Raw genomic sequence first — 18105 nt, 5'->3', positions numbered from 1 at the left:
CCTTAAATGCCAGGAGTTGCACCGAACAAAGACTGATGTGGAATACAAGTGAGTACGTGATGGGTTGAAGTAGGAAAATGGGAGGCAGGGAAGTAGTGGTTACGATAGACCAGGTGAATTATAGGTCCATGATTCTTTATCTGCAATTCCAAAATTTAAAAAAAAACCTTTGCAAATGGATTTTTCCTCTTAAGTTGGTGTCAAAACTCATATGGTAGTAAAACTTGGTCTAAACTCGTGCGGAACTAGAGGGGAACATTTATATATTTCTTTTCCTGAAATATCAATGTGTAATGTGTTTTCTCCTAGAAATATCAGTGTGTTGATATTTCCAATCTCTATTTTACATAATACATTGGGTATTTTACATAATACATTGTGTAGATATCACTATACCTTCTAAATCTGTGAAGTTCTGAATTATGGCACACATTTGGCACAAGGAATCTTGGAAAAGAAATTGTGGAGTTGTTGTAATGGGAAGGAAGAAGTATCTAGAAGAAACAGTATAGCTAGAACCATAACCAATTGGAAGAGAGGCAGGGTAAGAGGATTGAGAGATCTGTTTGGTTTCTGTAGAAGTATTGGCAGTTGCTAGAGCGGACTTGGGGAGTAGGGAAGGAGGATGATAGTGCTTTGAGAACATTCAGGTCAGCAAACATTGTCCATGTGTTGAGCACATGTGCTCGACTTAGCATAGACTGCAGAGATAATTAAGATGTGGGTTTATTCTTTAGTACTGCTTAGGTGAAGGATGTAATGATCATTTTAATAGACTGGAATGTGATGAATAATAGGATAGAGATAGGAAATGAATCACAAATCTTGCTAATTTTCCCCCTTGTAAAGTCTCAGATTTATCCCATGCTGTGTGCCTAGCTTAGGTCTTCATGGGTACTCTGCGGAAAAATAGGAAGATTTCTAGTTTGCATCTTTACTGGGCAAGTCTGTTTTGTTGCCTCAGTCCGTTTTGTTTTTTTTCAGACTTATGTCATCTATTTTCTTTCCTCTTTTTTTTTTTAAGATTTATTTATTTATTTGAGGGGGTAAGGGCAGAGGGAGAGGGAGAGAGAATCTCAAGCAGAGTTGCTGAGTTTGGGAACCCCGTGTGGGGCTTGATCCCATGACCCTGATGAGAGCATGACCTGAGCTGAGCCACCCAGGTACCCCTCATATCATCTGTTTTCTTAATCTTTCGACTCTCTATTTACCTAAAGAGCAAAAACCATACTCCTTATCAAGGATTTCAGGGCTCTTCACACTGTGAGCTCAGCAATACAGTGTAACGTTTTTGCTATTAAAATTTAAATGGGGGGTGCCTGGGTGGCTCAATGGGTTAACTCAGGTCATCATTCCCGGGTCCTGGGATCGAGCCCCGTATCGGGCTCTTTGCTCAGCGGGGACCCTGCTTCCTCCTCTCTCTCTCTCTCTGCCTGCCTCTCTGCCTACTTGTGATCTGTCTGTCAAATAAATAAATAAAAAATCTTAAAAAAAAAATTTAAATGGGCTGTGTGTTTTCATCTTTGTGTACTTTCTCATTTACTTTCTTTTGCCACTGTAGTTGATCCTTGAACAATATGAGAGTTTGAGGCGCCAATCCCCCACGCAGTTGAAAATCTGAGGATAACTTTTCACTCCCCCAAAACTTAAACACTAATAGCCTACTGTGGACCGGAAGCCTTACTGACAACATAGTCGATGAACACAGATTTTGTTTGTTATATACTGTATTTTTATAATAATATGCTAGAGAAAAGAATATATTAAGAGAAAATATATTTACAGTACCATACTGTATGAAAAAATCCATGAGTAAGTGGACCCATGTATTCAAATCCAAGTTGTTTGAGGGTCAACTCTCCCCTTCCTGCAGAGCGGGCATTCTCCTTGTCAGGGTTCACTGAACTTTTAATTTCAGGGTTCCTGACAGTCTTCAGAATCACTTTCTCTTCTCTGCTCCTGGAGCACTGTATGTATGTTGCTGCCATTGGCTTTAGTTTAGCACTTATGTGCAGGTTTAGTTACCAAGCAGGATGCCGTCTTTACAGCACTGTGAGCTTCTTGAGGTCCAGAATCCTGAGGTACTAGTGTTGGTTTCTTTTGGCTTATTGTAATCTTGAACTAGCTGAGTACTCGTTAGACAAAGGTGCTGGTCATAATACCATCGACCAGATGTTTGCCTTTCTCTTACTTTTCCATGCATGGTAATAGTATACGTCTCTATCCTGTTGAAATTAGACTCAGACACGTGACTTGTTTTGGCCTGTGAATTGTGAATTCAAGTGAGGTGTGCATGGTGAAGTGTGTACCCAAAGATCTGAAGCCCTCAAGATCAGCTGTTCAATTTTCTCTGTTTCCTTTTGACTGCTGAGGGAATGGTGGCAGATGATAGAGGTTCTCTTATCCTGGGTCCCTGAGTAAGTTTGACATGGGGTAGACTCTCAAGATGGGCCCATAACCTGAGAAAGAAAGCTTTGCTATGTATTTTTTTTTTCTCAATTTTTAACCCATTAAAAAAAAATCTGTTTTGAGATTCAAGCACATTTGAGATACAAGCACGTACTCTAACATTCATCTTTTAAAGTGTACAAACTCATTGGTTTTTAGTATAGTCACAAAGTTGTGCAGCCATCACGGCTAATTTAAGGACATGTTAGTTGCCCCAGAAAGAAAGCCAGTCGTCACTGGCAGTAATTCCCCATCTGCCCCTTCTCCCAGCCACTGGCAGCTGCCATTCTACTTTCTGTCTCTGTGGATTTGGCTTTTCTGGACATTTCATAGAAATTAAATTAGACAATATGTGACCTTTGGTGTCTGGCTTAATTAACTTACAGTGTTTTCAAGTCCATGTTTATATCATGATTAATACTTTGTTTCTTTTTATGGCTGAATAACATTCCATTGTACTATATTTTATTTATCCAGACTTTGTTATTTTAAGTCACTGAGATTTTAGGGGTTGTTTTTTGACTGATAAAAAGTATTTGAATTGACAATATTTAGAATATCCTGTTTGCCCCACCATTTGGACAACTGAGTTTAATGGATAGAACATTCTTTACTCTTAAAACTGTCCTTAAAGTGACACTTCTGTGTTTTGATTATTTTTGTGTCTGAATCCAGAATCCATTAGAGCAGTCATGAGGCTCTTGCCCCCGCAAAATGTTGATAAATTTATGTATTAATCCACTTTATCCTGTTGAGAGTGTATTTTCACTTTCACTACATAAAAACTGTTCTGATGTTTTGATCTGCTAGCTTTCTAGCCAGTAACCCACTAACAAGTGTGTTCCTTCCAGCAGTTTTTCAGTGATTTGTAACTTAACACTGAACATTATGTACATGCACAGAGTGTTTAAACAGACTTGGTTCCCAGACCAGGCCAGGAACATTGAAGTGTTAGGAAAACCACCGATAATACTAACCTGAGTTCAGGTCCCCAAGAGAGACCACAAACACAGAGGTGGAGAAGAAAAATGTTGCAGTGTTTATTCTTCCAGTAGGGCTGAATTTGGGATGGTTTACATGACTGTTTGTCAACTAATTGCATTTTAACCACTTATTTTAATAAGATTACAGTAGTGTTGATATCTTTTAAGTTAAATACATCTTGGTTGAGGAAAGTTACAATTCGACTCTCAAATCTACTAGTAATAATGGAAATTAATAGAAACTAGACCATAATTAGCCAACATTACTTAACTTTGTTTTGCTCTTCACAGATACCAGATTACATATAAAGTTTTACTACCAAACTGCCAGCAAACTGAACCAGATCTCTTGGTTTTTAAAATCAGAGCAAGGTTTGCTTTGCTATTAATGTTCTGTCCAGTGGGTGGCAGCATAACGCAGCTGGTTGTCTTGCATGTGGTCATTGGCTATTTATGTATGTTTTAAAAGCTATAACTTCTATATCTGTTGAGCTGCACAGTGTGTTTTTAGAAAACTTTCATTCCCCCAAATATGCTATTCACTCTTGAGGAATGAGGATGATTTTAGATAATAAGAAAATTGCCTGTTATCCCTAAATGGATTTCAAGTAAAATAAATGTCATTGCCAACTGGTAGGTATCTTCATATGTGTATTCTACTGGATTTTTTTCTAAATAAGTTATTTGGAGATCTGTTTTTTAATTCAAACTAAAACTTAAAGCAGTTGTTACAGCAAAGTTGTACTTATCTCACAGAATTTGCCAATGAGACCCTCAGCCAATGTAACCCTCAGCAGACCATAATTTTAATAAGGTCACATCATATTTTTAAGATGGGGACTGCGTTTTCTTTTTATATGTCCTCATAGGGCATAGTGCCAGACCTAAAGAGAGATTCAGTAAAACACTTACTAGTTGATAAAAGCTTATGCTTGAGGTTACTAGAACCATTTACTTGCTTGAATTAAAACAGCACTTGACAATGGAATTTGTGATGAGCAAGAGCATCAGATCATCTGAATAATGAGTAGTTATTTGCAGTTGTCATCTCAGTGTACAGAGTGCACTGTGAGTTATATTCTTTTTAAAATAAACTTTTATTTTGAGACAGAGTTTTGTACTTGGGAAAGGTAAGGAAAAAAGTTTCCTTTGAAAAATAAACACATGGGGTAAGTGGTAATTTTTGCTGCGTGTTAAAAGGGGTGAGGTCATCCTAGTCCACCTGACTTCTTCAGACATTTTCCTCTATTACGTCATCGTTGAACCTTTTCTCGCTGCTGTGTCACCTAGCTTAGTCATTGCTATATGGATAAGCTAAAGGAAGCCAGGATCTCAGAGGCTGGACTTTTAATTCTATTTACTCTCAAAGACTCAGTGCAAACTTCTATAAAGAAACTGGAGAGAAGGTGTGGACTGTCCTTGTGCTGAGACTCCTAGGGATTCTGTACTATTAGTTTACACTTGGCCTTGAATGATTAGTCACAGCTTCTGTTGTTTTCTTACCAGCTTTTATGGCTGCCATCACTGATGGAGAAACTGTGTGTCCATTCTTTCCTCAAAAGAACTGGTCATTTAAAAATTTTTTTAAAGGTTTTATTTTATTTATTTATTTATTTATTATTTATTTTTAAGTAATCTCTACCCCCGAACATGGGGCTTGAACGCATGACCCCAAGACCAAGAATCACATACTCTACCAACTGAGCCAGACGGGAGTCCCAGAGCTGCTCACTCTTTAGAATTTGTTTCACCTGGGGCCACCTGGGTGGCTCAGTGGGTTAAAGCCTCTGCCTTCGGCTCAGGTCATGATCCCAGGGTCCTGGGATCGAGCCCCACATGGGGCTCTCTGCTCAGCAGGGAGCCTGCTTCCCTTCCTCTCTCTCTCTGCCTGCCTCTCTGCCTGCTTGTGATCTCTGTCTGTCAAATAAATAAATAAAATCTTTAAAAAAAAAATTTGTTTCACCTGGTTGGACTGGGCAGCTATAAAACACAGAGAACACTGAGGTCTCTGATGAGCTTGGAAAATAATGTAGTTTAGTTAGTTTTTTTTGTTATCAGGGTGGGACTGATGTTCTTTAGCAGCTTTCTGCGTTTCAAGTAGATGTGGAACTTCACTGTTACATTCTAATTACCTTCTAAGCACTAAATTTGGCAGTAGTCAAGAAGCAGTTAAATTTAAAAGAAAAATTCACGTAGAGTTTTACCACTAATGTTAAAATGCTAAGGTATCATATTTTTACTAATTTCAGTATAGTTTGCAGCTAAATTGTTGCAATTGTCCTGCAGTAAATCACATCTTGTGTTGCATGGGTGATTACTACTCAGCCCTTTCTTTTTTTTTTTTTTTTTTAATATATTTTATTTATTTGACAGAAATCACAACTAGGCAGAGAGGCAGGCAGAGAGAGGAGGAAGCAGGCTCCCTGCGGAGCAGAGAGCCCGATGTGGGGCTCGATCCCAGAACCCTGAGATCACGACCTGAGCCGAAGGCAGAGGCTTTAACCCACTGAGCCACCCAGGCGCCCCTACTCAACCCTTTCTTGAATCCTCTAGACTTCCTTCCCATAAAATTTCTTTTCCTGGTATATGCTTGAGTTCTCTAAGTGTTTAATGGCTGCTGGACTGAGTCTCCTGAAGTTCTCATTAAAAAATACATACTTCTGGAAGGTTTCTTGAGTCAGGACTTAGGAGTGTGGCAGAGGAATCTGTCCATCATTAACAAGCCCTTCAGATGGTTTGGAGAAGAGTATTCTTCGAGATTCACTGGCCTATGGAAATGCAGCCTTGTTCCTGAACCTGCTGTTACTTAAGCAAGGAGTGGTGCCATCTTAGGTTTAAATGTAAGATTGTTTCATTATTGAGGCCACACAACACTTTTGCACCACTGAAGTCCTAATCTGGATTAGAAGGATCCATTCGGACCCAGGTAATATATATAGTTAAGCATAGTTTAAGTGTCTCATGAAGAATGGCAGATGAAATAGACAGTGGTATGTCCAGATGGTTCATTATGTTGTAGAAATATATTTGACCTGGCAGATGATGATATGTAGCTGGGTGATAATAGCAAATTAGGAAATAATATAATTACATATTTGTTAAAATAAGCATACACGCATAAACACAAGAACAAAAGAAAATGCTAATGGTAGTTATCTACCAATGTCAGTAGTGGTTATTTTTCTTTTCTTTTTTTTTTTTGAAGGTTTTATTTATTTATTTGACAGACAGAGATGACAAGTAGGCAGAGAGAGAGAGGAGGAAGCAGGCTCTCCGATGTGGGGCTTGATCCCAGGACCCTGGGATCATGACCTGAGCCGAGGGCAGAGGCTTTAACCCACTGAGCCACCCAGGCGCCCCAGTAGTGGTTATTTTTCTATAATAGCAATTTTAATCTTTTAAAATTTCAGTAAACATATAAGGATATGTTTACTGAAGATATAGGTTTGTGGCCTTGTTATATTTTTTTAGTCTTCCTTCCCATCCTTTCTTCTTCCCTGTTTCATTTTAACATGCAAAAGTCATTTCTTTATTTGAAGACAAAGTGTTTTTGTTTTTTGTTTTTTTTAAAGATTTTATTTATTTATTTGACGGAGATCACAAGTAGGGAGAGAGGCAGGCAGAGAGAGAGAGAGGAGGAAGCAGGCTCCCTGCCAAGCAGAGAGCCCGATGCGGGGCTCGATCCCAGGACCCTGGGATCATGACCTGAGCGAAAGGCAGAGGCTTTAACCCACTGAGCCACCCAGGCGCCCCTGTTTTTGTGAACATAAAAGCACGTAGTCCTTAAATTTTTTCCATGTTTCATTTTGGTGGGATGAGGCAGATGTGGAAGAGGAAGGATATAAGTATGGAATTGTGGAACTTGTTTGTATTTTACATCTGTGGTGTCCATTTCGTTGGCCCCTAACCACAATGAAAATGAAATAAAAACTTGGTTCCTTGGTTTTCATTAAATAGGTTTTAAGTGCTAAGTAGACCTACATGGCTAGTGGCTACCATATTGAATAGTGCAGATATGGGACTTCTCTGTCATCACAGAAAGTTCTGTTGGGCAGTACTGACCTAGATAATAGTATTTTCAAGTCTGTTGGCTGGAAAATTATTTAAATAAATCATGTTGTTGTAAAATTAAATATACATCTAATAAGAATAACTGACCAGGGGCGCCTGGGTGGCTCAGTGGGTTAAGCCGCTGCCTCGGCTCGGGTCATGATCTCAGGGTCCTGGGATTGAGTCCCGCATCGGGCTCTCTGCTCGGTGGCGAGCCTGCTTCCCCTCTCTCTCTCTGCCTGCCTCTCTGTCTGCTTGTGATCTCTCTGTCAAATAAATAAATAAAATCTTAAAAAAAAAAAAAAAAGGGGGGCGCCTGGGTGGCTCAGTGGTTTAAGCCGCTGCCTTCGGCTCAGGTCATGATCTCAGGGTCCTGGGATCGAGTCCCGCATCGGGCTCTCTGCTCGGCAGGGAGCCTGCTTCCCTCTCACTCTCTCTGCCTGCCTCTCTGCCTACTTGTGATCTCTCTCTGTCAAATAAGTAAATAAAATCTTTAAAAAAAAAAAATTAAAAAAAAAACCCATATAAAAAAAAAAAAAAAAAGAATAACTGACCAAACTTCCTTATCTGGCTTTCAAAAGTAAGGATAACAAACTTATTTTTCTTTCCTTTTATGAAGGCATGGTATGATAGAGCAAATCTTAGCCTTATGTCCTTGCTCTAAGGAATATACTTAGTAACTAAATATACATGTAATACTAGTGATATTAAACAGGTTAGGTGTTCAGAATTAGGGGCCAAATTGTTTTGTTTCTATACAGTTCTCCATAAGATTATCATCTAGTTCTTTATTTCACTTAAAATTTTTTTTTAAAAACACAGTCTATAAAGCAATAGCTATAGGAAGTTATTAATTGGCAACATTGTGATAGAGAAGATTAGCAACAGGCTATCAGTGTGGAGACTGGTTAAATAGTAAATTCAAACATTTTACTTAGAGGAACAGATTTCTTAAAGTATGGTTTTGACGACCTCAAGGGTCCCTGAAATCCTCTCAGAGGGTCTGCAAAATTGAAGTTTTTTCTAGTACTCCTAAGATGTTATTTGCCCTTTTCTATGGGTTGGTATTTGTTCTGATGGTTCACAAGCAATGGTGGGCAAACTGTTGATGCCTTTGCACAAATCTTCACTTCCACACATTTGCATTAGAAAACAAAAGCATTTCACTTAAGAATATCCTAGATGAAGCAGCAATTTTTTTTTAAATTTCACAATTTTATTGTGACTTTTAATATACTTAAAATATTCTGTGTGGAGAAATGGGAAGCTGCATATCAAAGTACAGTGATTGTTTTAAGAAAAAGCACTGGTTGGTGGTTGGTGGTTGGTGAATTTTGAGCTAAACTAGATGGGGTGTTTTTTTCCGATAGAACAGTGTTTTTATTTGAAAGAATGACTGACTGACAAACTGGTTATTTAACTTGATTTGGTATTCGACATTTTCTCAAAAATGAAGTGTGTCACTTCAAGGAAAGCAACTGGCAGTCTTTGTTCCCAAAGATAAAATTCGAGCTTTGAAGGAAAATTAGAATTTGGAAAGCCTGTATCTACTACCATGACCTCGATGGCTTCCCAGTACTTAAAAAGACTCTTCTGATGAAATAGGTGGTGATAGTAACAAATGTAAATTTTTTTCTTTTTGATGTATAGTGAAATGCATCAACATGTGGAAGACATATGCAACTCAGTATTTTATAAATGACCAATTTCTGATGTTATAAAATGTATGTATTAAAAGAGCCATTCAAAGTAGAAGATAGACCAATGGGTTTTAATGTAATAGAGTACAGAGAGTTCATTAATAGTTTCAGATTTCCTGTTTCAACTACCTTTTGAGAAACTTGTCAAGTTTCAAAGAAAAACATGCACAATTACCTAAAAAGGATACTAAAGTACACCTTCCTTTTCTGCCTACATATCTGTGTGAGGCTAGGTTTTCTTCATTTACTTCAACCAGAACAACATACCACATCTGTATGAGAATTGAGCAGGCTTCTATTAAGGCAGATGCTAAAGAGACTTGCATAAATGTGAAAACAGTGCCATTTTTCTTACCTTTTTTGGGAAAATAGTTATTTACATATAACTAGCTTATAAAACATGTAACTTTTATCATTAAATGTTACAATGCAGACTTCATTAATACCATTTTAGAATAAATTAGTACATATTTATATATATACATATTATATGACCCATATAATAAACAAATGCTTTTTGGAATCTTCAATTATTTTAAGAGTATAAAGAGGTCCTAAGACCAAAATGTTTGAGAACCACTAGAATAAAAGTCTCCACAATGTATTCTTAGGAAAAGTACAGATTGCTATGGTTTTATGTTAGCATCTGTGTGGAAAAGGATATATATATAGGATATTTATTTTCATGTATGATTTTTTTTAAAGATTTTATTTATTTATTTGACAGATATCACAAGTAGGCAGAGAGGCAGACAGAGAGAGAGGGAGAAGCAGGCTCCCTGCTGAGCAGAGAGCCCGATGTGGGGCTCGATCCCAGGACCCTGAGATCATGACCTGAGCTGAAGGCAGAGGCTTAACCTACTGAGCCACCCAGGCGCCCCTCATGTATGATGTTTAATTCTTCTGGAAGGTTATAAACAAATTAAGTGTTGGTTCAGTGAGGAGGGAACAAAGGTAAACTTTATTTCCTTTTGAATGCATTTAAATTTTAAACCAGATGAATGCATTACTCATTAAAAAAAAAAAGAAGAAGAAATTGAAGCATTCCTACGAGATACCTTACAAATTTTCGGGAATCTGGCTTGGTTGTGAAAAGTTAGAGCAAGGTTGGAGCAGTAGTTATTTTTCTGGCAGCTTGCGTTTCCTTCTTTCTTTCCTTCCTTCCTTCCTTCCTTCCTTTTCTTTTGAGAAGAAAATGAGACTTGCTTATTTTAGGGTAAAAAGTTTCATTTAATGTCCAAACCAAATACATTCATGTTGAAATAGTGTAAATCAAATAGGTAGCAATTTCCCCCATGGGGCCTTAGGTATACTGAACTTAAGTTTTAAGGAGGGACGATTTGTTATTTTTTAAATGGCAGTTATTTCTAGTTCCTTGTAAAGAGATTGGATTTATTTTAGAAGACTTAAAATTTATAGTCCTGTCATTTGAAAGGTTTTGAGTAAGTGCTGCGTGAAATATGGAACTAAAAAGCTAAATAAATGTTCTGACATTTGATTGAGTACAAAAAGTGCTTTTTAATACTCATAACCTTTGAGGCTTTGGGAATTCTTGAAAAGAATAACTAAGGAATTCAGTTTTATTTATTCTCTGCTGTTAAGTGTGCCTTTTGATCAGTGTTCATACTTTTAAGTTTTGAATAGATAAAGTGTCCTTTTATGAAAAGAAAATTATTTTAATGCAGAAACTCTTCAGATTTTCTTTTTCTCATATGCTTCTAAAATTTATTTCTTTGAATGCTGAAATATCATTTCCAGAGTTCTTTGCATTGGTTATAGTTAAAAGTTTGCCCATAATGTAGAACCATTTTCCCCAATTTCTCTAGTTAACAAAGAACGCCTTTAACAATATTAATAGGTTTTTCTGAAGTACTAGACAAATAGTTAATTCATAAGGGAGTTTACTTACCCTCCCTAGTTGCATGTGTACTTGTAACATCTGACATTTTTCAAAGCATTCACATATTATTTCTTTGATTTTTGGCACATCTTGGAAGTAGCACAATTAGTATTTTTCCTTTTTTGTATTTATGGAAATTGAAATTCAGAAGGCTAAATGCATTGCCTAATGTCAATACAGCCTTGTTAGATAGTAAGGAAGTAGTTTCGATGGAGACAAGACTAAGTTAGATTTAGATTTAAGCAAATTTAGATTTAAGCAAGACCGTCCTTGCAGAAAAACATATTTATCTCTGCATGCTTTCTTGCAGGTTTGCGCTCAGCTGTGGAGGTTATAAAGACAAAACACAGGTCTTGCCCTCCAGGGGCTTGAAGTTTAGTAGCAGAGGCGACCTGGTGGGAAAAGTGAAGAAGTGGAATGGTGCTCTATCTGAGGGCCCTGTGTCTCCGGCAGTTTGGAGGAAGTGACACAAATCTGAAGAGTGAATAGAAGTTAACCAAAGTGACTGATTAGGGGGTGTGGTAAAGGCATTCAGGAAGAAAAGATTCCAGAAAGTCTAAAACAGCACACTAGACAGACTGTTAGTGTGGTGGGAATGCTCTGCTGGGCTGCATGTGAGAAGAACAGGATGCGAAAGCAGAGAGTGCTAAAGTTTTCTAAAGTTTTCAGCCTGCTAATAGAGGGATGCAGTGTAAATCGCTGGGAGGACTCAGATTGACTAAGGTTTGAGTCTTAGTTCTTGGGCTTATTAGCTGTGGGACTGCAGATATGTGACTGTTTCTGAGCCCTAGTGGCCTCATATGTAGAATGGAAATAACATTCAGTTTGCAGGTAATTAGGAAGACTAAGAAAAATAAATGTAGAAAACCTTGTATGTGCCAGATCTCTAAATGTGCAATCATGGAAGATGAATTAGAAGTAAGGAACATTCACTACAATATGCTAACATCTCAGTAGAACTGAAAAAAATAAATGAAATCTTATATTAAAAATAGTATTGGAACGTTTAGACATTTTTAAAACAGCTTAGCTGAAGTGGTTTTATAATTTCATTGTTTAGTATTTTGGAATCTTTCAGTGTGACATTTCCTTGTTTTCCTTGTTCGAAAGTAAGACTTTCTGTACCAGGGTATGGTTGTCAAGTAATGAGAATGCCATGGGTTGGAGTCACTTTTGTTTGCATGATGATTTGTGCCATGCCCATCTCCAACTCTCTGTCCCTGGAATGAATTCTTAGCTGGAAGACCTGGATCTATCCTCTTTTTTTTTTCAGATATGTGACTTGCCCATTTGTGTGTTTCTTTAGTATTAAAATGATAATTAATTTAGCTTTAGAGAATAAAATGAAACAGTAGATGGACATACTTTCTTGAAACATAGTGCCTTAGTTTGCTGGGGCTGCTGTAACAAAATGCCACAAACTCTGGTTGGTTTAAACAACAGAAATTTACTTCTCCTGTTCTTGAGGCTGGGGGGTCGAAGATTAAGGTAGCAGCTGATTTGGTTTCTGTTGAGAATTCTCTTCCTGGCTTGTCCATAGCTGTGGGCCTGCTGTATGCTCACAAGGTCTTTCCTCTGAGTGTGCCGGGGATGGGTACGTGTTGTGATAGAATAGAGGGAAAGACAGAGGAAGAGATGGGGAGGGAGAGGGAGCCGTTTGGTGTCTTTTTTAATGACCGTAATCCTAAAGGATCAGGGCTTGACTCTTACAACCTCATTTAGCCTAATTGCTTCCTTACTCCAAATACAGTCACACTGCTTTGGTCTTCATCATGTGAATTTGGGAAGGGGAACACATAATTTAGCCCATAACATGCAGTAAAACAGGAAGTGTTTCTTTTGATGTCCTTATGACTTGGTATTTTGATAACAATGAGTTAAAAGCCAGGCATGTATTATGTTTATTTGATTGCTCTCTGGATGTGCGGATATATATGGACCATTTAAGTCTCTTCGTAGCTAATTGGTTAGCTATAGAAGTGGTTTACCTTCAAGTTGGTATGGAAGCCAGAATATTACTGTGCCTAAGGTAACTGTAAAAATTCAATAGCCATTTTAATAGTATGTTATGCCTGTACCATTTCCCTGAGTATTTTCTCTCTTTCTTTATATTCTAGGCTCAAATATGGTTTGGTTCCTATAGGAAATGTCCACATAGCTCAGTGATAATTTTTATCTTAATAAACACAAATTGTGAACGCAGCTTTTTACTCACTAACTGAGTAAGCCTTTTAGCTAACATGGTATAAAGTTACACAGGTTTTAAAGACTGCTAAACCAAACCTCAGTTTTGCATAGTGGATTTGGAACAAAGATAGATGTCTTAACCTTCAGCCTTCTCCCTTTCTTTATTGTAAATTTCAGTATGAATTTTGACTTGGGGTGTGTTTGGGTGGCTCAGTCGGTTAAATGTCTGCCTTTAGCTCAGGTTATGATCTCCGGGTCCTGGGATCAGGCATTGGGCTTCCTATTCAGCGGGGAATCTGTTTCTGTCTCTCTCTCTCCCCCTCTGCCCCTCCCTAGCGCCTGTTCTTTCTGTCATAAAATCTTGGAAAGAATGAATTTTGACTTGGACTTCTGAGTCTGCATTTTAGATTGTTGTAGGTTAAAGGTCTTCAACTTGGTTTCCCAGAATAATCACATTTAATGTTCTTTCTCACAGGCCAGCCCTCCAGATCTCTATATTGAAAGATTTAATATAGCTCTTGGACAGTATATGGGAGCATTGCAGAGCATTGTGCCTCTTTTCATATATATGGTAAGTTAGAGCTGTTTTCCCTTTCCAGATATCTCTGTTGGTCCAAGAGCAGATAGATGAAGTTAAGCATGTTCTGTTTATCTTTTGCTATGTATTATGTTAAAAATGGAAATTTATCTATTTTAGTAATGTTTGATTATATTGACATAGAATTGTTTATCCTTTTACTGCATAAAAATTCCATAAATAACACTGCTGAATAGACAATTAGGCATTCAGGAAGAAGTACTGAGTAGTCAGTACTCAGCATTTATTTTATTTCTGCCAAATGGAAGACACTGTGCTTGGAAAGTAGATATATGTGAGAAAGCTTTCTCGTCCTCAGAAAGTAAGAGTTGAGACAGCTATCTAAAAACATGACATGATAAATGTCAGGTAAGTCATTCCATAAAACAAGTAGAGTAATAAAATTTTCTTCCATTATGGTGATGTGCTCTCTTTCATTTGGAGAATTATGCCACGAGTATAATTTTTAGTCTCTATGGACTTTATTGATTAGTCCCTTCTCCTTCCTAAATATATAAAATCATAGAATCTTAATGTTAGTGTTCCTATTGAAGGCAGGGGCCCTTAGCAATCATTATCCCATTTCCTTTTTGTTTATTAGAGAATGGGACATTTGGGTTGATCCTACATTCTGTAGCATAAAGATTGCTGTATGTGGAATACTAATCTTCAAAAGGTTTTCTTCTCCATAAAATATAGTTTGCTGAAAGAACAAAACAGAACATTGGGAGAAATCTGTTTTATCAGCATAGGACTATTAATTAATTTATGGAAAGATATTTACAGTAGGAAAATAAGCAGTGAAAGGTAATGACCTGTATGTATGCTTAGAGAGAAATCGTCTCCAAATACATTAGTTGAAAAAGCAAAATGCAAAGCTGTGTGTAATATTCTTCATAAAACATGTTTTTTTTTTCTTTATTAGGGGAAAAAAAGCATACACACACACATCCATGTGTTTGCAAGGAGCATTTTAGAAAGAACATACAAGTTTTCCCAGTTGAATGGGGCCTTTGAGAATGCAACAGAGGGTCTGCTGTGGGAGACTGGTTTTTATTGCATGGTTTTATTTTGTTACCATGTGCATGTTATTTTTATAATTTTCATAATCTTCTATTTAGGAGAATCAGTGAGCAACTCGTTAACATTCCTGTTTTTATTTTCCATACCTATATATTGGGTTAACATTGAACATGAACAAATTCAGTCTTGTTTGGTAGTCATTCTTTTTTTTTTTTTAAGATTTTATGTATTTATTTCAGAGGGAGAGAGAGAGAGTGAGCACAAGCAGGGGGAGGGGCAGGCAGAGGGAGAGGGAGAAGCAGGCTCCCAGCTGAGCAGGGAACCCGATGTGGGACTTGATCCCAGGACCCTGAGATCATGACCTGAGCAGAAGGCAGAGGCTTAACCGACTGAGCCACCCAGGTGCCCCTTGGCTAGTCATTCTAAACATGATGCTTTTGGCTGCAAAAAAACAGAACACCTGATTCAAAGTGGTTTAAGTAAATAAGGAAAAGTTTTAATCTCTTGTAATAAAACTAAGCAAATAAGGAGTCTCTGGGGTTGATTGAACCCCATGGTTCAATAGTGTTACCAGGGACTCAGGTTCTTGTCTCCTTCATGTACACAGCATTTGTTTCAGCTTGTTCTCATGGTCATAAATGAGTTACAAGATATTTTGCACCAAACTAGGCTTCTCTCAATCTGTTTGCTCTATGTTGGGTCACATGTCTGCCTTTGAACCAAAGACCATTCCTAAGAATGCCATAAGCTGAGTAACTTAGAGGAATCAGTGAAGCAGATTGTATGTTGGGGAATCAACCAGTGCATGTCCACTGCCTGCTCTCAGCCCATATCATTGATAAATGGGGTACCTTTTATTAGTGTTTTCTGTTGTTGCCTTTTTTTTTTTTAATATTTTATTTATTTATTTGACAGAGAGAGAGAGGTCACAAGTAGGCAGAGAGGGAGGGAGAAACAGGCTCCCCACTGAGCAGAGAGCCCGATGCGGGGCTCGATCCCAGGACCCTGAGATCATGACCCGAGCCGAAGGCAGAGGCTTAAACCACTGAGCCACCCAGGCGCCCCTCTGTTGTTGCCTTTTGATGGTGATAAAGTATTTTTAAAGGGCATATGTGCTTGTCACACAGTGTGGTCCGTTTGTCTGGACATCTCTGTGTAGCTAACGTTGAATGTCTTCCTGTGTTCTTTTGGAGGTGTGTGGTTCATAACATTTTCTCTTTCTCTTTATGTGTTTTAACTCCATGCCAGAAAGACAACTAATAGTAGCAGGGCTTTTGTTTTTTAATGCTGGGTTTTTTTGTTTAAATTGATACCTTTATTGATTATTTCCTAAAATAATTTATTTTTTGGTGCTTCAGCTCATTAGACAAATCATTTCCCGCCAATTAAGGCACTAAAAAACAATTTATTTTCTTCTTCAGAATAAGTTTTACATCGAAACCAAGCTTAACAGAGACCTAAAAGATGACCTTATAAAGCTGTTTACGGAACATGTTGCAGAAAAGCACATTTACAGCCTAATGCGTAAGTAATTCAGCTTATAGGGGTGAGATAACACGAGCGACGATCTTTTTGATTTTTGATCAGAGAGCATTGGCATGTGCAGCCAGTGTTAACATCTGAATCGTATAGCAAGAGGTGTTGCAAGTCCAGTTCTGTAGAGACCCGGAGGAACTGAAAATGGAGAGCTGGGAGCAGCTTAGCTAGGTCATGGGACAGTGCCTTTATATCTGGCCTGATACTTACCTTTTTTACCCCCCTGACAATGGGGGAAATATTTTTAAGGGGTTCACCCTAACTTTGTTACTCTTAATTCTAGAAGGAGCACAATAATTGTATCTTTGAAATGGTAGCACAGGATTCTTTCTGATTTTTACTCTTTGGTGTAAAATCCCTTGTCTAGTCTAGTCATTTATTAACTGTATGTTAGGCAGGCTTTTCAGCTTCTGATCCTGAGTTTTTTCTTCTATGACATGAGATTTATAAAAGGTTTAACTTGGTAAGGTAGATTGGTAAGGAAGCAGATCAAAACACCAAGGTCAGTTAGTTTTTCTCTCCCCCCATTCTTGGGCCCCCTGCCCCCTCACGGTAGGTGGCTTCTTATCCTACCTTCCCTAAAAAAGTATAACTCTCTAAGTGGAGTTTGGGAAGTTCCTACAACCTAAGGTCTCAGCATCTTTTAAAAGTTCATGTTTTATGTGGTATATCGTTGAAGTCATTTTTTAGATTTTGGCACATACTTGGATTTATAGTATGTATTTTTAGCTTTTCTAATACTCATAATTAGTTTCTGCCACAGTGAACTTTTACCAGTATTTACAGAAGAATTGTCCTAACCGTCGACCATCAACTTTTTTATTTTTGAATTTAAATTAAGAGAACAAATTGTTAAACTTTGGGCCAGTTTATTCCAGAAAGGCCAAGTTTTCAAATCATACGGTTGATTAAGGTAATATTTGTTTCATTATTATATTCCCAACAGATTCTATCAGAATAGAGACCAAAATCTTGGGAGCATGACTTTTTTTAAAGTTGGACAGATGTTTATAAACATCTTTAAATATAATCTTCTAAGATATTCCAGGTCTTATAACCACTTAAGTATTATCTCTGATGTTGACATTGTCTTTACTTCCATTGCAAAATGGAACACAGCATTTTGAAGTCTTTCCTGTTAAAATTCTTCAGAGAAATGCTACCGCTTTTTTACTCTGTGAATATGTTTTTATATTTATCATTAATTTAGAAATCAGTTTTATTGGGCATATGCAAAGGAAATACTGGAAGAGAATATAGTCTTCCAGATCTGATGAGAGAGATCTCTCTTCTTAATCTGTGTGAGCTTTCCATAGATTCATGATATTTTACAAGATCATACCCTGTGAAGAGTCTGCATAAAGGCCTCTCAATGTGAAGACATAAAGTCAGGAAAAAAGTGAAATTTTTTTTCTCTTAAACCTTCAACTAATTTGCACTTTATTTTTCAAAAAAAGTAATAATCTTCCTCTTGTTCATTATATAGTTTGGTTTTCATTCAAAAGTATACTTAAAGGTAGATATGCCTTTCTTTTCCAAGTAAGGTGTAAAATTCCTTAAGCTTTTATTTTTTTTTAATTTCATTTATTTATTTGACAGAGAGAAAGCACAAGCAGGGGGAGCAGCAGGCAGAGGGAGAGGGAAAAGCAGACTCCCTGCTGAGCAGGCAGCCTGATGTGGGACTTGATCCCAGGACCCTGG

At 37.6% G+C, this 18105-nt stretch overlaps 1 protein-coding gene across 1 annotated transcript in view; it reads left to right on the top strand.

Annotated features, from left to right (window-relative positions):
- Positions 1 to 18105, top strand: part of CACUL1 (CDK2 associated cullin domain 1) — a 77383-nt gene that overhangs the window by 35324 nt on the left and 23954 nt on the right. The window contains exons 4-5 of the mRNA XM_046026723.1: positions 13744 to 13839; positions 16290 to 16392. Coding sequence (XP_045882679.1) covers positions 13744 to 13839; positions 16290 to 16392 — 199 coding nt within the window. The remainder of the gene's footprint in view (positions 1 to 13743; positions 13840 to 16289; positions 16393 to 18105) is intronic.

Source organism: Meles meles, chromosome 13, assembly GCF_922984935.1.
Source record: "Meles meles chromosome 13, mMelMel3.1 paternal haplotype, whole genome shotgun sequence".
Classification (NCBI taxonomy): domain Eukaryota; kingdom Metazoa; phylum Chordata; class Mammalia; order Carnivora; family Mustelidae; genus Meles; species Meles meles.
Note: the sequence above shows the minus strand (reverse complement) of the source record. Positions and strands in the feature narration are given on the sequence as shown.